General features: G+C 39.8%; 4 protein-coding genes across 5 annotated transcripts in view; all 4 read right to left on the minus strand.

The window, feature by feature from the left end:
- LOC117779316 overlaps positions 1-20309 on the minus strand; it is a 69614-nt gene that overhangs the window by 13290 nt on the left and 36015 nt on the right. The gene's annotated exons all lie outside the window — the stretch shown is intronic.
- Positions 3745-9926, minus strand: LOC117779315 (immunoglobulin kappa light chain-like). Of its 2 annotated transcripts, none has more exons than XM_034615397.1 (5): positions 9668-9926; positions 8876-9559; positions 4526-4627; positions 4417-4451; positions 3745-4327 (listed from the first exon to the last, which is right to left on the minus strand). In XM_034615397.1, exons 1-5 carry the CDS (start codon positions 9723-9725, stop codon positions 4208-4210), a joined length of 999 nt encoding a protein of 332 aa, XP_034471288.1. In that variant the 5' UTR covers positions 9726-9926; the 3' UTR covers positions 3745-4207. The 2 variants fall into 2 exon arrangements, with proteins under 2 accessions (XP_034471288.1, XP_034471287.1); XM_034615396.1 differs by lacking the exons at positions 8876-9559; positions 9668-9926 and adding exons at positions 4709-5398; positions 5507-5654.
- On the minus strand, positions 13692-16182 carry LOC117779320. The gene is made up of 5 exons (XM_034615409.1): positions 16026-16182; positions 15228-15917; positions 14470-14583; positions 14115-14158; positions 13692-14020 (listed from the first exon to the last, which is right to left on the minus strand). Exons 1-5 carry the CDS (start codon positions 16081-16083, stop codon positions 13901-13903), a joined length of 1026 nt encoding a protein of 341 aa, XP_034471300.1. The 5' UTR covers positions 16084-16182; the 3' UTR covers positions 13692-13900.
- The window catches only part of LOC117779317, a 38113-nt gene continuing 35813 nt past the window's right edge, over positions 18010-20309 (minus strand). The window contains 3 exon segments of the mRNA XM_034615399.1: positions 18010-18464; positions 18554-18588; positions 18663-18737. Of these exon segments, the coding sequence (XP_034471290.1) occupies positions 18345-18464; positions 18554-18588; positions 18663-18737 (230 nt within the window). The 3' untranslated portion in view covers positions 18010-18344.

The following is a 20309-nucleotide window of genomic DNA, read 5'->3' on the forward strand; positions in this document are numbered from 1 at the left end:
AGCTAGAAACTCAAGCAAATCAAAGCGAGGACACTGTGAGGTCCGGGCACGTGCATCACCTGCTCCAGGTTTCTCTGGTTGAGGGGGAGGTGCTAAAACATCCTGAAATGTTGAAGTCCCCCCTTTGGAGAGTTGTGCACGGAAAAATGTGTCATGCATCCGTGGATGAGAAGCATATGAGGCACAATGTGTTCTTGAAGATAAACTACATGTGTTGTCAATGTCAGTGTCAGAGTCAGGGAGATGGGAAGTTAGGAAGCCGTTACCTCTTCCTGTCAGTGGAGGATCAGGAGGTGACTTAATTCCCGAAGACTTAGGGTCGGATGGGATTCTGTCCCATCTTGGGAGTGAAGAGGGAGTTAACCGTACACTATCGGAGGAGTGTGAATCGGAATAACCAGAATCGCATTGGTTCAAAAACTGATGTGAGGCCGGGCCTTCTAATCTAAGTTTTAACAATTCCTCCTTGTGTGAAATGAGATCTGACTCTGCTGAGTGCAGGTCCTCTAAATAGTGCAGGGCTTTCTTACTAGCAGTTTGAACCTCCTGGAAAAGAAAAGCATTTTGCGCTCTTAGGGCATTTACCTCCTGTTCCACAGCTGCTTTGCTCTGACAGGCAAGGTTGATTTGCCTGTGGAAATTTAGAATCATGCATCTCAACAATGGACCCTTTGATGCTGTTTGTGCATCACACCTGTCGTTAAGTAGAGAATCTATTTCTTTATTACACTCACTGAAGTTCAACTTGCTGATGAATTCAGGATAGCCAGGGGTCAGGCTCTGTGCTATGGAAAAAACAAATTGTTCTACACAGGGGTTCTCCATTGTTGGTTCTGAAATTGAAAATTAGATTTACAAGTTTATAAATCAAAAAGCAGTGTGGTTGGCTTTGGTGTTGCACTGGCAGACACCTGGTAGTGTGGATTTGATCGTACACTAGCCTAACCAAACTATGGTGGATTAAACAGTTCGCCAAACTTTTAATCACTAACTGATATGCAGGGCAGTAACAGTTAGGTTCTATAAATTCACAGGGCTGGAAGCACGCTGTGGCTCTTTCTCAGGTTCTCTTATCCAACTTGGGCTGAAATGCTTGGCAGTAACAGCCAGGTACAAGCTCTGTTACATAGGGCCGGTGGCACGCTATGTCTTAATTCAAAAGCACTTAACAGTTACAGGAAATTTCACAGCTTGACCAGTTAACATTGAATATGTGATATTCAAATGTTAACAGAAATTCTTAAAATTTCAACAACGAATATTCAACTGGAGTTATTAGCAACGATAGCAATCTTTTAGCGTAACACTATGAGGACCTAAAATGGTAGTTATGAATAATTAATTATTAATAAACATTTAATTCATGAATAAATAAAATTTCACCACAATGCACTTGTTTGTAAATACGGTTGAATGTCTACTCCGGTGGCAGACTAGTGGAATTGAATTCAAACCTTTGGCTTGACTGAAAATTCAAAATTCCACTTATTTCTAGCGTTTGCCGAAAATGAAAACAAATTAATATTGCATAATTATTAATTTTTTCAACTGTACTCTTCCTCACGCGGGGGGCACCATTTATGTTAGCCAAAAATGGAAGAGGAAAAAACAATTAATGTTGCATAATTATGAATTTTTTTTTGCCAACTGTACTCGGGTCCACCCAGGGACGCCATTAATGTTGGAAAAAAGTATTAAAAATAAAAATTACTAATTAATGTTACATAATTATGAATTTTTGCCAACTGTACTCTGTCCACCCAGGGACGCCATTAATGTTTGAAAAAATGATTAAAAATAAAAATTAATAACTATAATGTTACATAATTATGAATTTTTGCCAACTGTACTCGGTCCACCCAGGGACGCCATTAATGTTGTGCCATAATGCATCAAACGTGATACCATAAAATGGTGTGCCTTTCGGCATTCAATAAATTTGGTTATCAAAATAAAATATTAAATATTAATATTTTATTATTAATATTAAATAATAACTTTAATTGATTAAAGTTACCTCGGGCACCACCCTTCAAAGGAAGGGAAAAGATAGCCAATTTATTGATTAAGTCTCATTGATTAAGGTTCTAACTACAAATTTGGAACTCTGATTAACAATTAAATTAATAACTATAACCAAAATTACCATATAGATAGTTAGCTAAGTTGAAAGATATGGGGTTCTTGACAGTGTAGAGGTTGGCGAAATTCACTTATGCAACATTAATAAGAAAACATTTGTGAAAGAAAAACATTTATTATGAATATAATAAAGTATAAAAACACAAATTACTAACGGTATAATTGCTAAACAAAGATAGGTATGTGTGTATACATGTGTGTGTGTGTCTGTGTGAGTCAGCGTGCTTTCAAGATGGTCGCTGGCCAAAGAGACAACACCCTTCCCCCACCTATTGGAATGTTTACGACCTGTAGAGATAATGAGGTGAAGAGTTATGCGTGTGTCTGTGTCTGTGCCAAATTAGAGAAAGTTACTAGATTGGATGCAACGAAAGACTGTGAAGAGCATAACAGACTAACATTACTTTCTCAATAACTTGTACCCAAAATATCACAACACCACAAATCAAACGTATAAACCTCACACAGAATCGAATAAACAGTCTTGCTTAGCCTAGTATAATTATTAAGCCCAGTTGTGTTACCAGTCCGTGGAAAGGGGAAAAAGGAAGTTGCTGTGCAGTTCGCAGTTTTGTGTCGTCTTGCTGGTTTCGGTTGAGCGGTGTAGCTCAGTTGTTGGCTGAAGTTTGCAAGCAGGACATCGAGTCGCTGCTAGGACGTTGGTAGAGCTTGGAGGGCGAGGAGGTTTCCTTGGTGAGATGAGCTGGAAGCTGCACCTTTGTGCTCCTCTCGAAGAGTTGGATGGGAAGAGAAGATGTGAGCTGGAGAAGAGGCTCCACAGCCTTCCCTCCTCTGAGGGAGTGTAGCAAGAGAGGCTCGACAGCCTTCTCCCCGTTGAGGGAGTTTAGAAAGAGAGAGATCGAGAGAGAGAGATCCAGAAGCTGGAGAACTTAGCTTATATTGGCCCGGTGACCTCACAGGTCATGGGGTCCAGAGTGACCAATGGGAGTTGAGACCTGTGTCCCTGGAGGGGGTTTCCACCCCTCTGTGTGAAGTTGATGCCCTCTGGGACATTGAGTTCCTTGCTCTGGTTTTTAATGGCCCCTGGGAGACGGAGTCCTGGAGGGACATGCTGCTTCCGGCTTTGATGGCACATGTAGGCCGAAGTGTGGTTTCACACAAAACCATGGCCCAACATCGATATGCACTGATAGCTACACAACAAAGGAATCATCTTTTCTGTGTGGTTGTCCATACTTCCCACCTCTGTTTAATACATTTCATTGCAAAATCTTCAGTTTGCTCTGTTAGGGCTTTGTGTTTCCCTTCGTTGCACACAGCATGCGAGCTGCCTCTTGTAAAGATGACTTCTCTTGGTTTAACACTTCAGTCTTCCTGTGTTCGAGCGACAGGACTTCATTTTCCACCAGCGGAAACCAGCTCACAGTCACAGTGCTCACACCTTATCCACCACAGAGAGTCAGAGCAAAAGCCAAACACTGAGAAGTGGCCAGTTTAAAGGCTGCACCGTCCGTTTATGTTTTCGGTTCGAGGAAAGTGTAGATCAGAGGGGACTTTTGAGCTTGATCTGTTAAAACATTTTTTTGTGGTAGCTTTTAGCACTGCACACCTATATTGAGGTTTTGAGATATGCATCTCTGAGATCCCTGCGGCCCCAACGTCCTCACTTCAGAAAGGTGAAGATAGTATCAAATGACCCCGCCTCATTAGCAGGTAACATTTTTGGTTGGTACACTAGGTTGTGTTCTCACTTCTGGCCAGAAGTAAATTATAAAAAGGTGCTTGTATGTGACATGTGGTCACCATGTTTCCAACAGATAGCTGTGGTCTGTGAATGATGAAAGCTCGGCTTCATGAGAAAGCTCACGCTTCAGCAGGATGCACGTCGTCCACTGTTACCTGCACTACTTTGAGTGCACAGACACAGTAGAAATGAGTCATGCACACACAAATAAAATTAAACTTGTTTTATTTAGATGATAGCAAGCTGAAGCTTTACATGTTTCACACGGAGGTAAAAATCTAATTTACAGGACTGTTCTGATGTCAGTAAAGACATAATGTGGTGATTAAACACAGAGACAAATACAGAAGGTGTCCAGCTCTACTGCCTCACACTCAAGTACACACATTCACTCCAGGTATCATCCCTCTGTCCTCTGGATCTGTTCATCTGTATCTCCCTGTGAGCAATGTAGCAGGGGTCGTCTTCATTCTGCTCATCCTGTGCATGAGAAACAGTCAGTCATGTTGTTGGCCATGACAGACAATGTGCACAAGTGTTTGAACAGTAACACAACAGCTCATCTTTACCTTTGCATTTATTTTGGAGGATGGAGCATGGGGATCTGAAAAGAGAGAAAGACTTTTTAATGTCATATAATGATCACTGGGATCATGAGGAACAGATAGTATCATTTACCTGTAACCCTCATCATGCATATTGAGAAAGCCAGTAAAACACTCAGCAGGGTGGTGATTGCTGAGGTCGCACTCAAGAAAACCACCAGCCAGTCCACCTCACCTGCAGAGAGCCAGAGGACAGGAGACGTCACACACTTTTAACCTAAGGAGTAATGATCACTATTCATCACGTGAGACTCACCATGAAACTCCAGCTTGGTCCCGGCTCCAAACACAATGTGTCCACATGCAGCGACAGCACAGTAGTAGGTCCCAGCATGAGAACGGTTCAGTCTCTCCATTGACAAGTTGTAGACACAGGTGTGTGTCTGTGTGTCGGGTTTCCTCTCACACTGATCGTTCCTGTCTCCGTGGGTGTAAATGAGTCCTGGCTGAGGTTCTTCAGAGTTCTTGAACCAGTAAACATTGTGTTTTCCATCACAGGTCCCAGTGTGAACTGTACAGCTGAGAGTCACAGAGCCTCCTGGCTGGATGCTCTCAGACTGATGCACCAGAGCCTGGATGTTAGACCCTGAACCTTTCACACTGACAGTGACGCCCTCCATAAACTCATACTTATATCTATTACCCTTTGAACAGTAGTAAGTAGCTGAGTCTGAAAGCTGCAGATCTGAGATATTTAGGTGACTCACAACATCATTAGTTTCCACAGTGAATCGTCGATTGTCTTTGAATTCATGCAATAACGGAAAATCCTTAGAGAATTTGTACGTCATTGAGATAATTCGAGGTTTCTGTCCTAGTGTTTGTTTGTACCAATAAATGTTATTGTCATCCCCCTCATAGAAACACTGGAAAGTCAAGTTGTCTCCAACATCAGCTGATATAAATCCACTTTCTTGATGAGACAAGATAAAATGATGCATCTGAACTGAAGAGAAAAAGGAGAAAAGCAAAATAACTGTTAATGTTATGTGACAGAAATTAAATCGTAATCAGCATCAGGACTGAGTGAATATTTAAAAAACACACAACTCACCCATTTTCCCCAAGAAGAAACATGTCAGGTAGAGAACGAACTTGGGAGATGTCATCATGTTGAAATCGTCGTGTTGAATGACAAACAGCCCGACACTTTCTCCTCTCTTCAGAGTAAAGACTTGTGTTGATTGGCCAGCAGGGCAACACTGATCACATGATCACTGCCACATTTGATCTGAATCTTTGTTCTTTAAAAAGAGTCACAGGGGGACAGACATGTGAAGCAGGTAGAGTACATAATACTACTACTACTACAATTGTATTCAATTATTCATATAGCACCTTTCAAAGCACAGTTACAAGGTTACAAGTTAAAAGTCAATCAAAACTATATTTAACCCAGAAAAACCTGTGAGTACATTGTACAAAATTCAAGATCAAAACTTAAACTTTCACTTTCACTTTTTTCTTTTCAAATGATCAAACCTTTTGGCCTGGATTTGGCTCCATATGCTTACACAGTAAGTCTACTTCTGTTTTTTAATTCACACATATACCTGCTTTGCCCATTTGTTCTTTTTTCTGAATCCTGCAAACATGGAGCCCTGACACGACTTAATCAGCTCATGGAAAAGTTGATATGATCGATACGAGGGAAACATCGCACAATTCTAGTTTTTATTTCAAGAGTTTGCAAATATAGCAAAACAATGAAACTTATTCCCATTAAAAAAACTCAATTATACACAATATAAGCACCTACGTAAATATAATACACAGGCAAAAGGAGACAAGCAGTGAAACAAAAAGGAAACAAATGAGGGGACATTTTTAATATCATGACCTACTGACACCTCTGACCACTGTTGTACCTGCATGGCCTACACTGGAGCCAGTTCACATGTAGCAGTGAATCCACACGCTCAATCAGATCTTTAAAAACATAATTATCTTCAAGAATATATGTTTAGTAATTTCTGGCATCCGTTTGATGTAGGTTATGGATATGTGGTGGAGGCTAAAACCTGGAACGCTAACTGCTAGACCACATGGGATCATAGATGATGCTTCCAGGAAACAGCGAAAACTGATATCAATGAATTAATATCCTACTTTGCTGTCCCAGCACTTATTATAGGGACGAGTCATGAAAATAAAGAAGAATGTATCATCTGTTCAAACCATCTACCAATGTAGCCAATGATAGTTGACTATGACAAACACAAGACAACAATCGACTATATACGTGTGTGTGAACATGTGTAACGGAGCGGGAGTGAGAAGGGGTGTGTGTGTGTGTGTGTGTGTGTGTGTGTGTGTGTGTGTGTGTGTGTGTGTGTGTGTGTGTGTGTGTGTGTGTGTGTGTGTGTGTGTGTGTGTGTGTGTGTGTGTGTGCGTGTGTGCGTGCGTGTGCGTGTGTGAGAGAAACTTAAGAGCATGAAGCGGGAGACCTAAGTATAGAAATGTTACGGCCACAAAAACATAAATTTAAATGTGGTTCAGTCCAGTGGCCGCATAATGAATAATAATACAGGACGACAGGCCAGATTCAACAAAGAATTTATTCACAAAACCAAAGTATAAACAAGTGTTTTATTAATATGAGAGAGTGTGGAGGCCTGACAAAAAAACCCCTGAAAATATGGGAAGATCTGGACCAACCATGCAATGGGCCGTCAAATCAAAATACTTCCCCTCCTGTCTATAGATCAGTATTTAAATTAAGTAGACAAACAAAAAGAGAGGACTACTACTACTACTAGAAATGTAAAACTCAATGTTGAAGTGTTGGATGTGTTCTGCAACATGTCTTCATGACTTCAGAGGAAGTTACAGTGACTTGTCTATAACTCCAACCTTTACCCTGACCTAAACCAAAGCTTAAAACATACGAGATTTAATGATTTACATTATCTGGACTCATGTTTTGTTCCCCTGATGTGGGTGTGTAAACATATTTAGGTCCCTTCTATATGAGTAATACCCTTCATTCGGAAAAGTTGCTCTCGATACTTTATTAATGGAGGCAACAAATCATGCTCCACCTCTAAAGAAAGACTGAGAAATCCCTCATCTCAAACATAGACCGTTCTTAAAAACACAATTCTACAGTTTAACACTTGAGTACAAACATTGATCGTTTGTGTTGTCCCTCTGTCGTCTTGGTCTGCTGGCCACGTTCACATTTACTGCAGCGTAATGGAGGTCATCTGCATGTTGGTTGCCCTAGAAACAACATATAAGTAGATCAAGATGGCTCCTTATAAAATAAACGTATTTATTGTCAAATGTAAATTTCACACTTAAAAAGATTGTATTTACCTCTGCATTTGTTGTGGAGGGAGATGATGGTTGTGTACGAGACTCTGGTTATGAAACACATACAAAGACAAAGACTTAGTCACTCTTGTGTTCACATATGTCCTGTTAGGTGCCTTTACCTCTTAACCTGGTTTTACTTCTTAACTAGTCTTGTGTTGTACGTGTTGAATTAAGGTGTTTGCGTCTCCTAATCTATTTTTAACACTTGGTTTAACTTTAATTCATGAATCATGGATTTACTTATCATATATTTTAAGGTGTCCTTATCTAGAAAGGGTCAGTGAAATAAAACATATTATTATTATTTTGCTAAAAAGCCAAATTGAGTGAACACAAGCTAGAGATGAGTGGTTACCTGAACATCTCCAGCATCTTCTCTTGTTTATCTTGTACAGTAACACAGCCAGCAAAAGGCTGATGGTGAATCCCAAAGCTCCACTCAGGAAATACACCAGCCAGTTCACTTCACCTGCAACAGGAGAAGTTCTACTAATTCTGTCTCTTCTTTTTTGCGATTTTCATTTAACTTTGCAAGACAAGAGACAAGACATTGACAGAACAAAACAAAGAGGACAAGAACAGTGAATACAGGACAGTTAACAGAACGGAATGACAGAGCTGTGTGTGTGTGTGTGTGTGTGTGTGTGTGTGTGTGTGTGTGTGTGTGTGTGTGTGTGTGTGTGTGTGTGTGTGTGTGTGTGTGTTTATGAAAAGAAAAAATATTATTTATAATTATAACATTACTAATAATCTTAGAATAATAATAATCCGAGCACTGTTAAAATAATCTTATTATTAAAAATTATCTCACCGATACAATAATAATTATAGTGATAATATAATCTTGGAGAAAAAATAAACAAGAAAAGTTGAACTAATACTTAATAAATTATTATTTATAATAATAAATATATATTTAGTCGTGGTGCACACCTCCACCGTCCACTGGTGGTGAAGCCTTATTGGGTCACCGTCAGTGGGGACATTCAGACAGGACCAACTGGGTTACTGTTTCATTTTGTTGTTATACAGTATTTTACCAAAATCCTGTCTCTTTCTACGTAACTGTCACTATTCATTAAATGAGTCTCTGGTAGTGACTCACCGTCAAACTCCAGCTTGGTCCCGTCTCCAAACACAATGTGTCCACATGCAGCGACAGCACAGTAGTAGGTCCCAGCATGAGAACGGTTCAGTCTCTCCATTGACAAGTTGGAGACACAGGTGTGTGTCTGTGTGTCGGGTTTCCTCTCACACTGATCGTTCCTGTCTCCGTGGGTGTAAATGAGTCCTGGCTGAGGTTCTTCAGAGTTCTTGAACCAGTAAACACTGTGTTCTCCATCACAGGTCCCAGTGTGAACTGTACAGCTGAGAGTCACAGAGCCTCCTGGCTGGATGCTCTCAGACTGATGCACCAGAGCCTGGATGTTAGACCCTGAAACTTTCACACTCACAGTGATGCTCTCCATAAACTCAAACACATATATCTCTCTCTTTGAACAGTAGTAAGTAGCTGAGTCTGAAAGCTGCAGATCTGAGATATTTAGGTGACTCACAACATCATTAGTTTCCACAGTGAAGGATTGATTGTCCTTGAATTCATTCAATAACGGAAAATCTTTCGAGATTTTGTACGTCATTGAGATAATTCGAGGTTTCTGTCCTGGTGTTTGTTTGTACCAATACATCCTATTGTCCCTCTCCTCATATGAACACTGCAAAGTCAAGTTGTCTCCAACATTAACTGATTTAATGTCTTGATGAGACAAGACAACATGATGCATCTGAACTGAAGAGAAAAAGGAGAAAAGCAAAATAACTGTTAATGTTATGTGACAGAAATTAAATCGTAATCAGCATCAGGACTGAGTGAATATTTAAAAAACACACAACTCACCCATTTTCCCCAAGAAGAAACATGTCAGGTAGAGAACGAACTTGGGAGATGTCATCATGTTGAAATCGTCGTGTTGAATGACAAACAGCCCGACACTTTCTCCTCTCTTCAGAGTAAAGACTTGTGTTGATTGGCCAGCAGGGCAACACTGATCACATGATCACTGCTACCTTTGATCTGAATCTTTGTTCTTTAAAAAGAGTCACAGGGTGAGAGACATCTGAAGCAGTTAGAGTACATAATACTACTACTACTACAATTGTATTCAATTATTCATATAGCACCTTTCAAAGCACAGTTACAAGGTTACAAGTTAAAAGTGAAAAATTAAGGGCAAACAATGGAAAACAATTAAAATAAACATAAGAGCACAAGTATATAAATGTTACAGATTAGAAAAAATTGTGAAAAATAATATATAGTCGAACATGAATAAATAACAAACAGCAGGTAAGATCGGAAAGAGATTAAAATATATTAATGAAAGTTACAGGGGAATTCAGACCCCAAGGACTAAGACAGCACATGTATAAAATGTATCTCTAAAGAGGATAAGGAGTTTGGAACAATCTTCCTCTGGAGATCTGTCTGACAAAGAGGGGGGGCTCTAACAGAAAAGACCTTGTCCCCTTTGGTGCTCCAGCCGGGAATGTGGAATGGTTATTAGGGCCTTTGCTGTGGACCTCAGGTTACAACAGGGACCACATTAAAAAATGTACTACTACTCTACAATTTAGGCAATGAAGAGAAGTGATGATAAGATCCTGGATCAGCCCCTTTTGTCCAGATCTGCACCTCAATTGAATGGGTTGTTTCTTGGCCCACGCCCTGTCCTTCTCCCAAGCAGCCAACCAGCCAAGACAGGGGTGAAAACATAACCTCCTTGGTGGAGGTAACAATTTTAACATAAGAGTAACATCAACACTTCTTGATGAGAGTATTGGTGATTCTGTTTTCTGTCAACTTCTGTTCATTTCATTGCTGTTCATTTGAAGTAGTCTGCTGGGGTGTAGTGAAGACACTGCAGAGACTTCCTGTTTGAAAGTGCTCATACAAAGAGAGCAGACGGTCTTTTGACCACACGGAGGCTAAATACAGATCCTCACATGTCAGGTACGAAATTGTTAAACAACTTGGGGTTAAGTTCAAGAAGTATATTCTATATTTAGTGGGAGTGGAGAATATGGCAACTGACAACATCAAATCATTTCGGCTGATTTAATATCTTTAATTTGTTTTGCATAGAGAAGCTTTACATTCAGCATGTATGGAAGTGTAAGATGTTAAGCTCTACTGCTTTACACTGGTGTACACGCATTCAGTCCCATCACCGTCTGTTTGTCTTCTTGCTCTGCTGAACCTGTGCTCCATTAAAGCAGCATAATGTGGGTGTCATGGTTTTGTCTTTTGAGTGTTTAGTTTCCGCCTCTTTTTGAATAGTGTTTTCAGTTCATTAGTACCTCCTTGTGTTTCATGTATATCCTTGTGTTTATGTTTGTATGTGTTGTTGTTTCTGTGTCTCTGGTTTTCCCACTCCCTGTGTTCTGTTTCCTGTTTTATTTTGTAGGCCCTGCTCCGCGTGTGTTTTCTTTCTTCACTTCCTGTCTTTGTGATTGCCTGCACCAGTCCTCATGTGTTCCACCTGTGGTCAATTGCCCCTGCCTTCCCTGTGTGTATATAAGTCTCTGTGCTTCCCATTGTCGTATGTTTGTTGTGGTCTCTTGTGCTTGTCGTTATGCCCTGTCTTAATGTCTGTCTTACTGCCTGCCGAAATCTCCTGTCCTGTCTCTATGCTTCATCTCCTGTGCTTGCGTCCCCTGCTTCCTCTGGTCTTCTTGTACGCTTCAAGTGTTTTCCCCTGTGTGTCTTTTGTTTTCTCAGTTTTTGACTTTTTGAGATTCTCCTTTGTTTGTTGTTTTTTCTGTTGGCCATTAAAGGGACACCTTTTGTTTAAACTCTGCATCCTGGGTCCACTTGCCTAACCGGACCTGACAGTGGGTTGTCTGCAACTTGATGACCCTGCTAATAAAACATAAGTCATTTGTCATATTAGGAGGACGTGTGTCTAAACATAACTGATGTAGACAAGTGTTGAGAACAGAATTATTAAAGTCTATCTTCACCCCAAAGTCCCTGGAAATTCAAAAACGCCCGTGGAATGTGGTGCTGGGAGGTGGGGCTAAGACACAAAGGAAAGTTATCTATATTGTCTATGGAGGACAACTCCCATAGCAGCACACACACCTTTGCAACAGAAATGTCGCGGTGTAAATATATATGAAAAGGTCAGGACGTCCCAAATGGTTTACTCTACGTAAGAAATGGTCCTACAGGTTCCAAGATGTTTGAAACACCGTTAGTTGGTGTTATGAGCCATGATCAATCCTCTGATGTAGATTTTTAAAAAATTTAAACTTGTGTCATACATGTGAAATTCAAACCAGCTTCTTAAGTAGTGCAACACTACCACTTACCTCCATATTCAGAGCTGCTGCAGCTGCTTGAGATTCTAGTTTGTGACAAAAGACAACAACAAAAGTCTTACTCAAGATGCAGTGAACTGGATGTGGGGTGACTCTATTTACTTAGTTGGAACAAAAGTAATGAAGTAAATTTAAATGTGTACATCACTTCATTGAGATTGAGTCATGGTGCAGTACTGAGTAAACAAACAGCGGCACTTTATTACCACTCTCAATCTGTGGCATGGACAATGTTTTCCCGTAGGTCATTTTCTGCAATGTACGATTAAGTAGCGCTGGGTTGTGTTTGTTAGTGTGAACGTGGATAAGCACAAATCAGCTCATGGAAAAGTTGGCATTATCGATACGAGGGAAACATCAGACAGTTTTAGTTTTTATTTCAAGAATTTGCAAATATAGCAAAACAATGTAACTTATTCCCATTAAAAAACTAAATTATACACAATATAAGCACATATGTAAATATAATACACAGGAAAAAGGAAACAAGCAGTGAAACAAAAAGGAAACAAAGAGGGGGATATTTTTGATATCATGACCTACTGACACCTCTGACCACTGTTGTACCTGCATGGCCTACACTGGAGCCAGTTCACATGTAGCAGTGAATCCACACGGCCAATCAGATCTTTAAAAACATAATTATCTTAAAGGATACAGGGTTAGTAATTTCTGGCATCCGTTTGATGTAGGTTATGGATATGTGGTGGAGGCTAAAACCTGGAACGCTAGCTGCTAGACCACATGGGATCATAGATGATGCTTCCAGGAAACAGCGAAACCTATATCAATGAATTAATATCATACTTTGCTGTCCCAGCACTTATTATAGGGACGAGTCATGAAAGTAAAGAAGAATGTATCATCTGTTCAAACCATCTACCAATGTAGCCAGAGCCTTGAACCTGATATGAGTAATACCCTTCATTTGGAAAAGATGCCTTTGATACTTGTGTCCACATTCTAAACCTCCTCTCGCCTCTCTTGGAGGAAACGTGACAGAACGTTGTGACTTTTCATTTTGTCTCCCAGGTCAGGGCGGCCACGCGGCCCAGATGAGCAGCGCTTGGGGTTTCGCCTATTTCCTCCACATGCTGCGTGCTGTTTCAATGTCTGTTGAATATGTCACAAATACAAATATTTTCAACACTTCCTGTACCTGTTTCAAAGTAAAAAGCACTGTAACGTTTCTGTCCACTGAATCCATTCATCTGTTTAAACCAGGTTTTTATTGTTATTATTGTAGGACCGGAAGATGCACAGCTTCATATCGTAGAGTCCTGGCAGTTAGTTGAGAACAAACCTTCTTTTATTCAAGGAAATACAGAAGTCATAACCTCACGTAGCAGCTCCGCAGTAGACACACTCCCTATGTGAACACACAGCAGATCAGAGACGCAGCCGTCACCCGCTGCACACACACCCAGACTGGGACACAAACTTTCATTACATGAAGTTTAATCATCGTTTTCCATATGTCATGGTCAAAGTTTCATTCCATGAAAGACCAACAGCAACTGTTCAAACATTGCCCCCACACACACCCCCCCACACACACACACACACATTGTCTAACCATAAAAGTGAAATTACATCATGAGTTGTTTTTTATCATTAATCACAAAAAAAAGCCACATTTATATTTGGAAAAAGGATAAAAAAGCATTACAGACAAGAATCATGCTCCACCTCTAAAGAAAGACTGAGAAATCCCTCATCTCAAATATAGACCGTTCTAAAAAACACAATTCTACAGTTTAACACTTGAGTACAAACATTCATCGTTTGTGTTGTCCCTCTGTCGTCTTGATCTGCTGGCCACGTTCACATTTACTGCAGCGTAATGGAGGTCATCTGCATGTTGGTTGCCCTAGAAACAACATAAGTACATCAAGATGGCTCCCGATAAAAAAAACGTATTTATTGTCGAATGTAAATTCCACACTTAAAAAGATTGTATTTACCTCTGCATTTGTTGTGGAGGGAGATGATGGTTGTGTACGAGACTCTGGTTATGAAACACATACAAAGACAAAGACTTAGTCACTCTTGTGTTCACATATGTCCTGTTAGGTGCCTTTACCTCTTAACCTGGTTTTACTTCTTAACTAGTCTTGTGTTGTACGTGTTGAATTAAGGTGTTTGCGTCTCCTAATCCACTTTTAACACTTGGTTTAACTTTAATTCATGATTCATGGATTTATTTATCATATATTTTAAGGTGTCCTTATCTAGAAAGGGTCAGTGAAATATAACATATTATTATTATTTTGCTAAAAAGCCAAATTGAGTGAACACAAGCTAGAGATGAGTGGTTACCTGAACATCTCCAGCATCTTCTCTTGTTTATCTTGTACAGTAACACAGCCAGCAAAAGGCTGATGGTGAATCCCAAAGCTCCACTCAGGAAATACACCAGCCAGTTCACTTCACCTGCAACAGGAGAAGTTCTACTAATTCTGTCTCTTCTTTTTTGAAATTCTCATTTAACTTTGCGAGACAAGAGACAAGACATTGACAGAACAAAACAAAGAGGACAAGAACAGTGAATACAGGACAGTTAAAAGAACGACAACGCTGTGTGTGTGTGTGTGTGTATTTTCTATATGAAAAGAAAAAGTAGTATTAATAATTATAATAACAATACTAATAATCCTATAATAATATTAATCAGACCACTTTTAAAATAATCGTATTATTAAAAATTATCTCACCAATACAATAATAATTATAGTAATAACAATATAATCTTGGAGAAAAAATTGTTAGTTCTACTAATACTTAATAAATTATTATTTATAATAACATTGAATTATAATCATTACTATGATCATCGCTATCATCACCAATAACAATTACAATAATAATCATCAATGAAAAAGATATATTTAGTCGTGGTGCACACCTCCACCGTCCACTGGTGGTGAAGCCTTATTGGGTCACCGTCAGTGGGGACATTCAGACAGGACCAACTGGGTTACTGTTATATTTTGTTTTGAATCAGTATTTTACCAAATTCCCGTCTCTTTCTACGTAACTGTCACTATTCATTAAATGAGTCTCTGGTAGTGACTCACCGTCAAAATCCAGCATGGTCCCGTCTCCAAACACAATGTGTCCACATGCAGCGACAGCACAGTAGTAGGTCCCAGCATGAGAACGGTTCAGTCTCTCCATTGACAAGTTGTAGACACAGGTGTGTGTCTGTGTGTCGGGTTTCCTCTCACACTGATCGTTCCTGTCTCCGTGGGTGTAAATGAGTCCTGGCTGAGGTTCTTCAGAGTTCTTGTACCAGTAAACACTGTGTTCTCCATCACAGGTCCCAGTGTGAACTGTACAGCTGAGAGTCACAGAGCCTCCTGGCTGGATGCTCTCAGACTGATGCACCAGAGCCTGGATGTTAGACCCTGAACCTTTCACACTGACAGTGACGCCCTCCATAAACTCAAACACATATCTATTATCCTTTGAACAGTAGTAAGTAGCTGAGTCTGAAAGCTGCAGATCTGAGATATTTAGGTGACTCACAACATCATTAGTTTCCACAGTGAAGCGTTGATTGTCCTTGAATTCATTCAGTAACGGAAAATCTTTAGAGAATTTGTACGTCATTGAGATAATTTGAGGTTTCTGTCCTGGTGTTTGTTTGAACCAATACATCCTATTGTCATCCCCCTCATAGAAACACTGGAAAGTCAAGTTGTCTCCAACATCAGCTGATATAAATCCACTGCCTTGATGAGACAAGATAAAATGATGCATCTGAACTGAAGAGAAAAAGGAGAAAAGCTAAATAACTGTTAATGTTATGTAACAGAAATTAAATCGTAATCAGCATCAGGACTGACTGAATATTTAAAAAACACACAACTCACCCATTTTCCCCAAGAAGAAACATGTCAGGTAGAGAACGAACTTGGGAGATGTCATCATGTTGAAATCGTCGTGTTGAATGACAAACAGCCCGACACTTTCTCCTCTCTTCAGAGTAAAGACTTGTGTTGATTGGCCAGCAGGGCAACACTGATCACATGATCACTGCTAACTTTGATCTGAATCTTTGTTCTTTAAAAAGAGTCACAGGGGGACAGACATGTGAAGCAGTTAGAGTACATAATACTACTACTACTACAATTGTATTCAATTATTCATACAGCACCATTCAAAGCACAGTTACAAGTTAAAAGTGAAGAATTAAGGGAAAACAACAGAAAATATTTAAAAGAAAACATAATAGCACAAATATAAGAATACAAATGTTACAGATGAAAAAATAGAGAAAAATGATATATAGTCAAACATAAATAAATAACAAACAATTGAAAATATTTATAAAAGTTACAGGTGAAGTCAGACCCCAAGGACTAAGACAGCACATCTATAAAATGTATCTCTAAAGAGGATAAGGAGTTTGGAACAATCTTCCTCTGGAGATCCGTCTGACAAAGAGGGGGGGCTCTAACAGAAAAGACCTGGTCCCCTTTGGTGCTCCAGCCGGGAATGTGGAATGGTTATTAGGGCCTTTGCCGTGGACCTCAGGTTACAACAGGGACCACATGGTATCAAAAAGTCTGAAGTCAACAATAAAATCATAGAATCAATTCTAAAATTTACTCCTACTCTACAATTTAGGCAATGAAGAGAAGTGATGAAAAGATCCTGGATCAGCCCCTTTTGTCCAGATCTGCACCTCAATTGAATGGGTTGTTTCTTGGCCCACGCCCTGTCCTTCTCCCAAGCAGCCAACCAGCCAAGACAGGGGTGAAAACATAACCTCCTTAGTGGAGGTAACAATTTAACATAAGAGTAACAGCAACACTTCTTGATGAGAGTATTGGTGATTCTCTTCTGTCAACTTCTGTTCATTTCATTGCTGTTCACTTGAAGTAGTCTGCTGGGGTGTAGTGAAGACACTGCAGAGACTTCCTGTTTGAAAGTGCTCATACAAAGAGAGCAGACGGTCTTTTGACCACACGGAGGCTAAATACAGATCCTCACATGTCAGGTACGAAATTGTTAAACAACTTGGGGTTAAGTTCAAGAAGTATATTCTATATTTAGTGGGAGTGGAGAATATGGCAACTGACAACATCACATCAATTCGGCTTTTTAAAAATCTTTAATTTGTTTTGCATAGAGAAGCTTTACATTCAGCATGTATGGAAGTGTAAGATGTTCAGCTCTACTGCTTTACACTGGTGTACACGCATTCACTCCCGTCACCGTCTGTTTGTCTTCTTGCTCTGCTGAAGGACACTTACTATGGACACTACAGTATTAGTATAAACAGCCCATAGGTGCGACAACATCATTTCTGGTTTCCTGCACTGCACACTTTCACTGCTTTATGCCTGAGTACACACATTCAGCCTTTCTGTTGTCCCTCTGTCGTCTTGACCTGTTGGGGAAGTTAATATTCAAAGCAGCATAATGGAGGTCGTCTGCATCTCGGTAACCCTGGGTCCAAAACACACATAGAGACGAATTAGGATATTGGTCTGTATAGAAAATGTAAACAGTAAAAGGAAGTTTGAATGTCCATTAATGGATCATTGAGATAAGTGTCACCTCTGGATTTGTTGTGGGGGGAGCTGATGATCTTGCTTTTTCTTTTTGATATAAATCACACAAAAGGTTCTGTTATTCAGAAGTTATATTTAGTGAATGTATTTACATGTATGTATGTTTATGACCAGACTTTATATACAGTCTCAGGTCATAATGTGTATCAGCCTGTAACAAATGACCCCGCCCCTTTAGTAGATAACATTTTTGGTTTGTACACACAATGATGATAAGTCACACAAACCTTACGAAAGCAATGTGAGGTTGTGTTCACACCTCTGGCCACAAGTAAATTATAAAAAGGTGCTTGTATGTGACATGTGGTCACCATGTTTCCAACAGATAGCTGTGGTCTGTGAATGATGAAAGCTCGGCTTCATGAGAAAGCTCACGCTTCAGCAGGATGCACGTCGTCCACTGTTACCTGCACTACTTTGAATGCACAGACACAGTAGAAATGAGTCATGCATACACAAATAAAATTAAACTTGTTTTATTTAGATGATAGCAAGCTGAAGCTTTACATGTTTCACACGGAGGTAAAAATCTAATTTACAGGACTGTTCTGATGTCAGTAAAGACATAATGTGGTGATTAAACACAGAGACAAATACAGAAGGTGTCCAGCTCTACTGCCTCACACTCAAGTACACACATTCACTCCAGGTATCATCCCTCTGTCCTCTGGATCTGTTCATCTGTATCTCCCTGTGAGCAATGTAGCAGGGGTCGTCTTCATTCTGCTCATCCTGTGCATGAGAAACAGTCAGTCATGTTGTTGGCCATGACAGACAATGTGCACAAGTGTTTGAACAGTAACACAACAGCTCATCTTTACCTTTGCATTTATTTTGGAGGATGGAGCATGGGGATCTGAAAAGACAGAATGACTCTTTAATGTCATATAATGATCACTGGGATCATGAGGAACAGATAGTAGCATTTACCTGTAACCCTCATCATGCATATTGAGAAAGCCAGTAAAACACTCAGCAGGGTGGTGATTGCCGAGGTCGCACTCAAGAAAACCACCAGCCAGTCCACCTCACCTGCAGAGAGCCAGAGGACAGGAGACGTCACACACTTTTAACCTAAGGAGTAATGATCACTATTCATCACGTGAGACTCACCATCAAACTCCAGCTTGGTCCCGTCTGTGCAGCTGAGAGTCACAGAGCCTCCTGGCTGGATGCTCTCAGACTGATGCACCAGAGCCTGGATGTTCAACCCTGAACCTTTCACACTGACAGTGATGCTCTCCATAAATTGAAACATCATTGAAAAGCTATTAGCACAGTAGTAAGTAGCTGAGTCGGAACTACGCAGATCTCTTATCTTCAAATGAGTTCTGCCGATTTCAGTATCCAGTGCGAAGCGTGGGTCGTTCTTGAAATCGTCGTGAAAGGTTCCGCTTGTTTTGTACTTGTAAAAGGTCGAGATGAGCCTCGGCATCTGACCCAGAGTGTGTTTGTACCAGTAAAACCTTGCCACCACATCGTTGTCATATAAACATTGCAAAGATACACTTTCACCAGCATGAGCTGATATATAACCCGTCTGTTGACCAACAGATGAGGACAGATTGGTCATCTGAGCTGAAAGAACAGTAGAGAAAAAGCAAACACAAGAAATTAAATATTTCATGTATATTCCAGGCTGACATATAGACTTCAAAATGTTTCTCCATCCTGAAATAATAATACAAAAATCTCCCCTGGTGCAAAGATGAGGACAATTTTAGACAAATCACCTGAAATGTAATTTTACTAAAATTACTTCATAAGATAGAATTCATCAGTGAAAATATTAGAAGCAATGACATGAGAAGAGACAATATAATACAGTAAAAGATAGAAATACATCTCACCCATTTTTCCTGACAACAAACACATCAGATAAAAAACAAACTGTGCAGGTCGGGTCATGTTCACAGTTTTGAGTCCTCGTAACCTTTTCACAGGCAAGACTGCATTTGCTTTGCTTACCAGAAATGAGCAGCCCAAACACAAAGGAAACGTGGTCACATGGGCACCTTAAGGTGTCAAGGGTCTTTTTTTTTTTTTTAATCTTGCATGAGGGGAAGTGTACAAAGAACGTACGTGATGGCAATACAGCTTTAAAACTCATGAATATAAATAACCAGTAATGTTCTTCCATTCATTCACAGGAGTCTCAGGTGCTGGTCTCAATCACGGCAAAGACATTCATAGAATCTCTTCCTCTTAAGCAAGTTGTCTTCAAATTAAAAACACAACAGTCATTTTTTTGAGGCAATGCTCTATTTTTGGCTGAATTACAGAGCTTTTATTTTGAAAAGTTGCAGTCAGTAAATCATTAAAACTTGGATACAAACCATACATCAGAATCAGAAGTATTTATTGCCAAGTAGGTTTACACCTACCTGGAATTTGCCTTGGTATATAGGTGCATACAAGGAACATAAAACATAAAAACACAATAAGTACTACACACATTAAAAAAAAAACAAATATAAAATAAAAAGATATATATAAAAAAAATAAAGTAAAAAGTAAAATGCAAAATGCAAAACAGGAGTCCAATGAGAATGTGCAATGTAATGTGTGTTAATGTAA

The sequence above is a fragment of the Hippoglossus hippoglossus genome, chromosome 18, assembly GCF_009819705.1.
Source record: "Hippoglossus hippoglossus isolate fHipHip1 chromosome 18, fHipHip1.pri, whole genome shotgun sequence".
Classification (NCBI taxonomy): domain Eukaryota; kingdom Metazoa; phylum Chordata; class Actinopteri; order Pleuronectiformes; family Pleuronectidae; genus Hippoglossus; species Hippoglossus hippoglossus.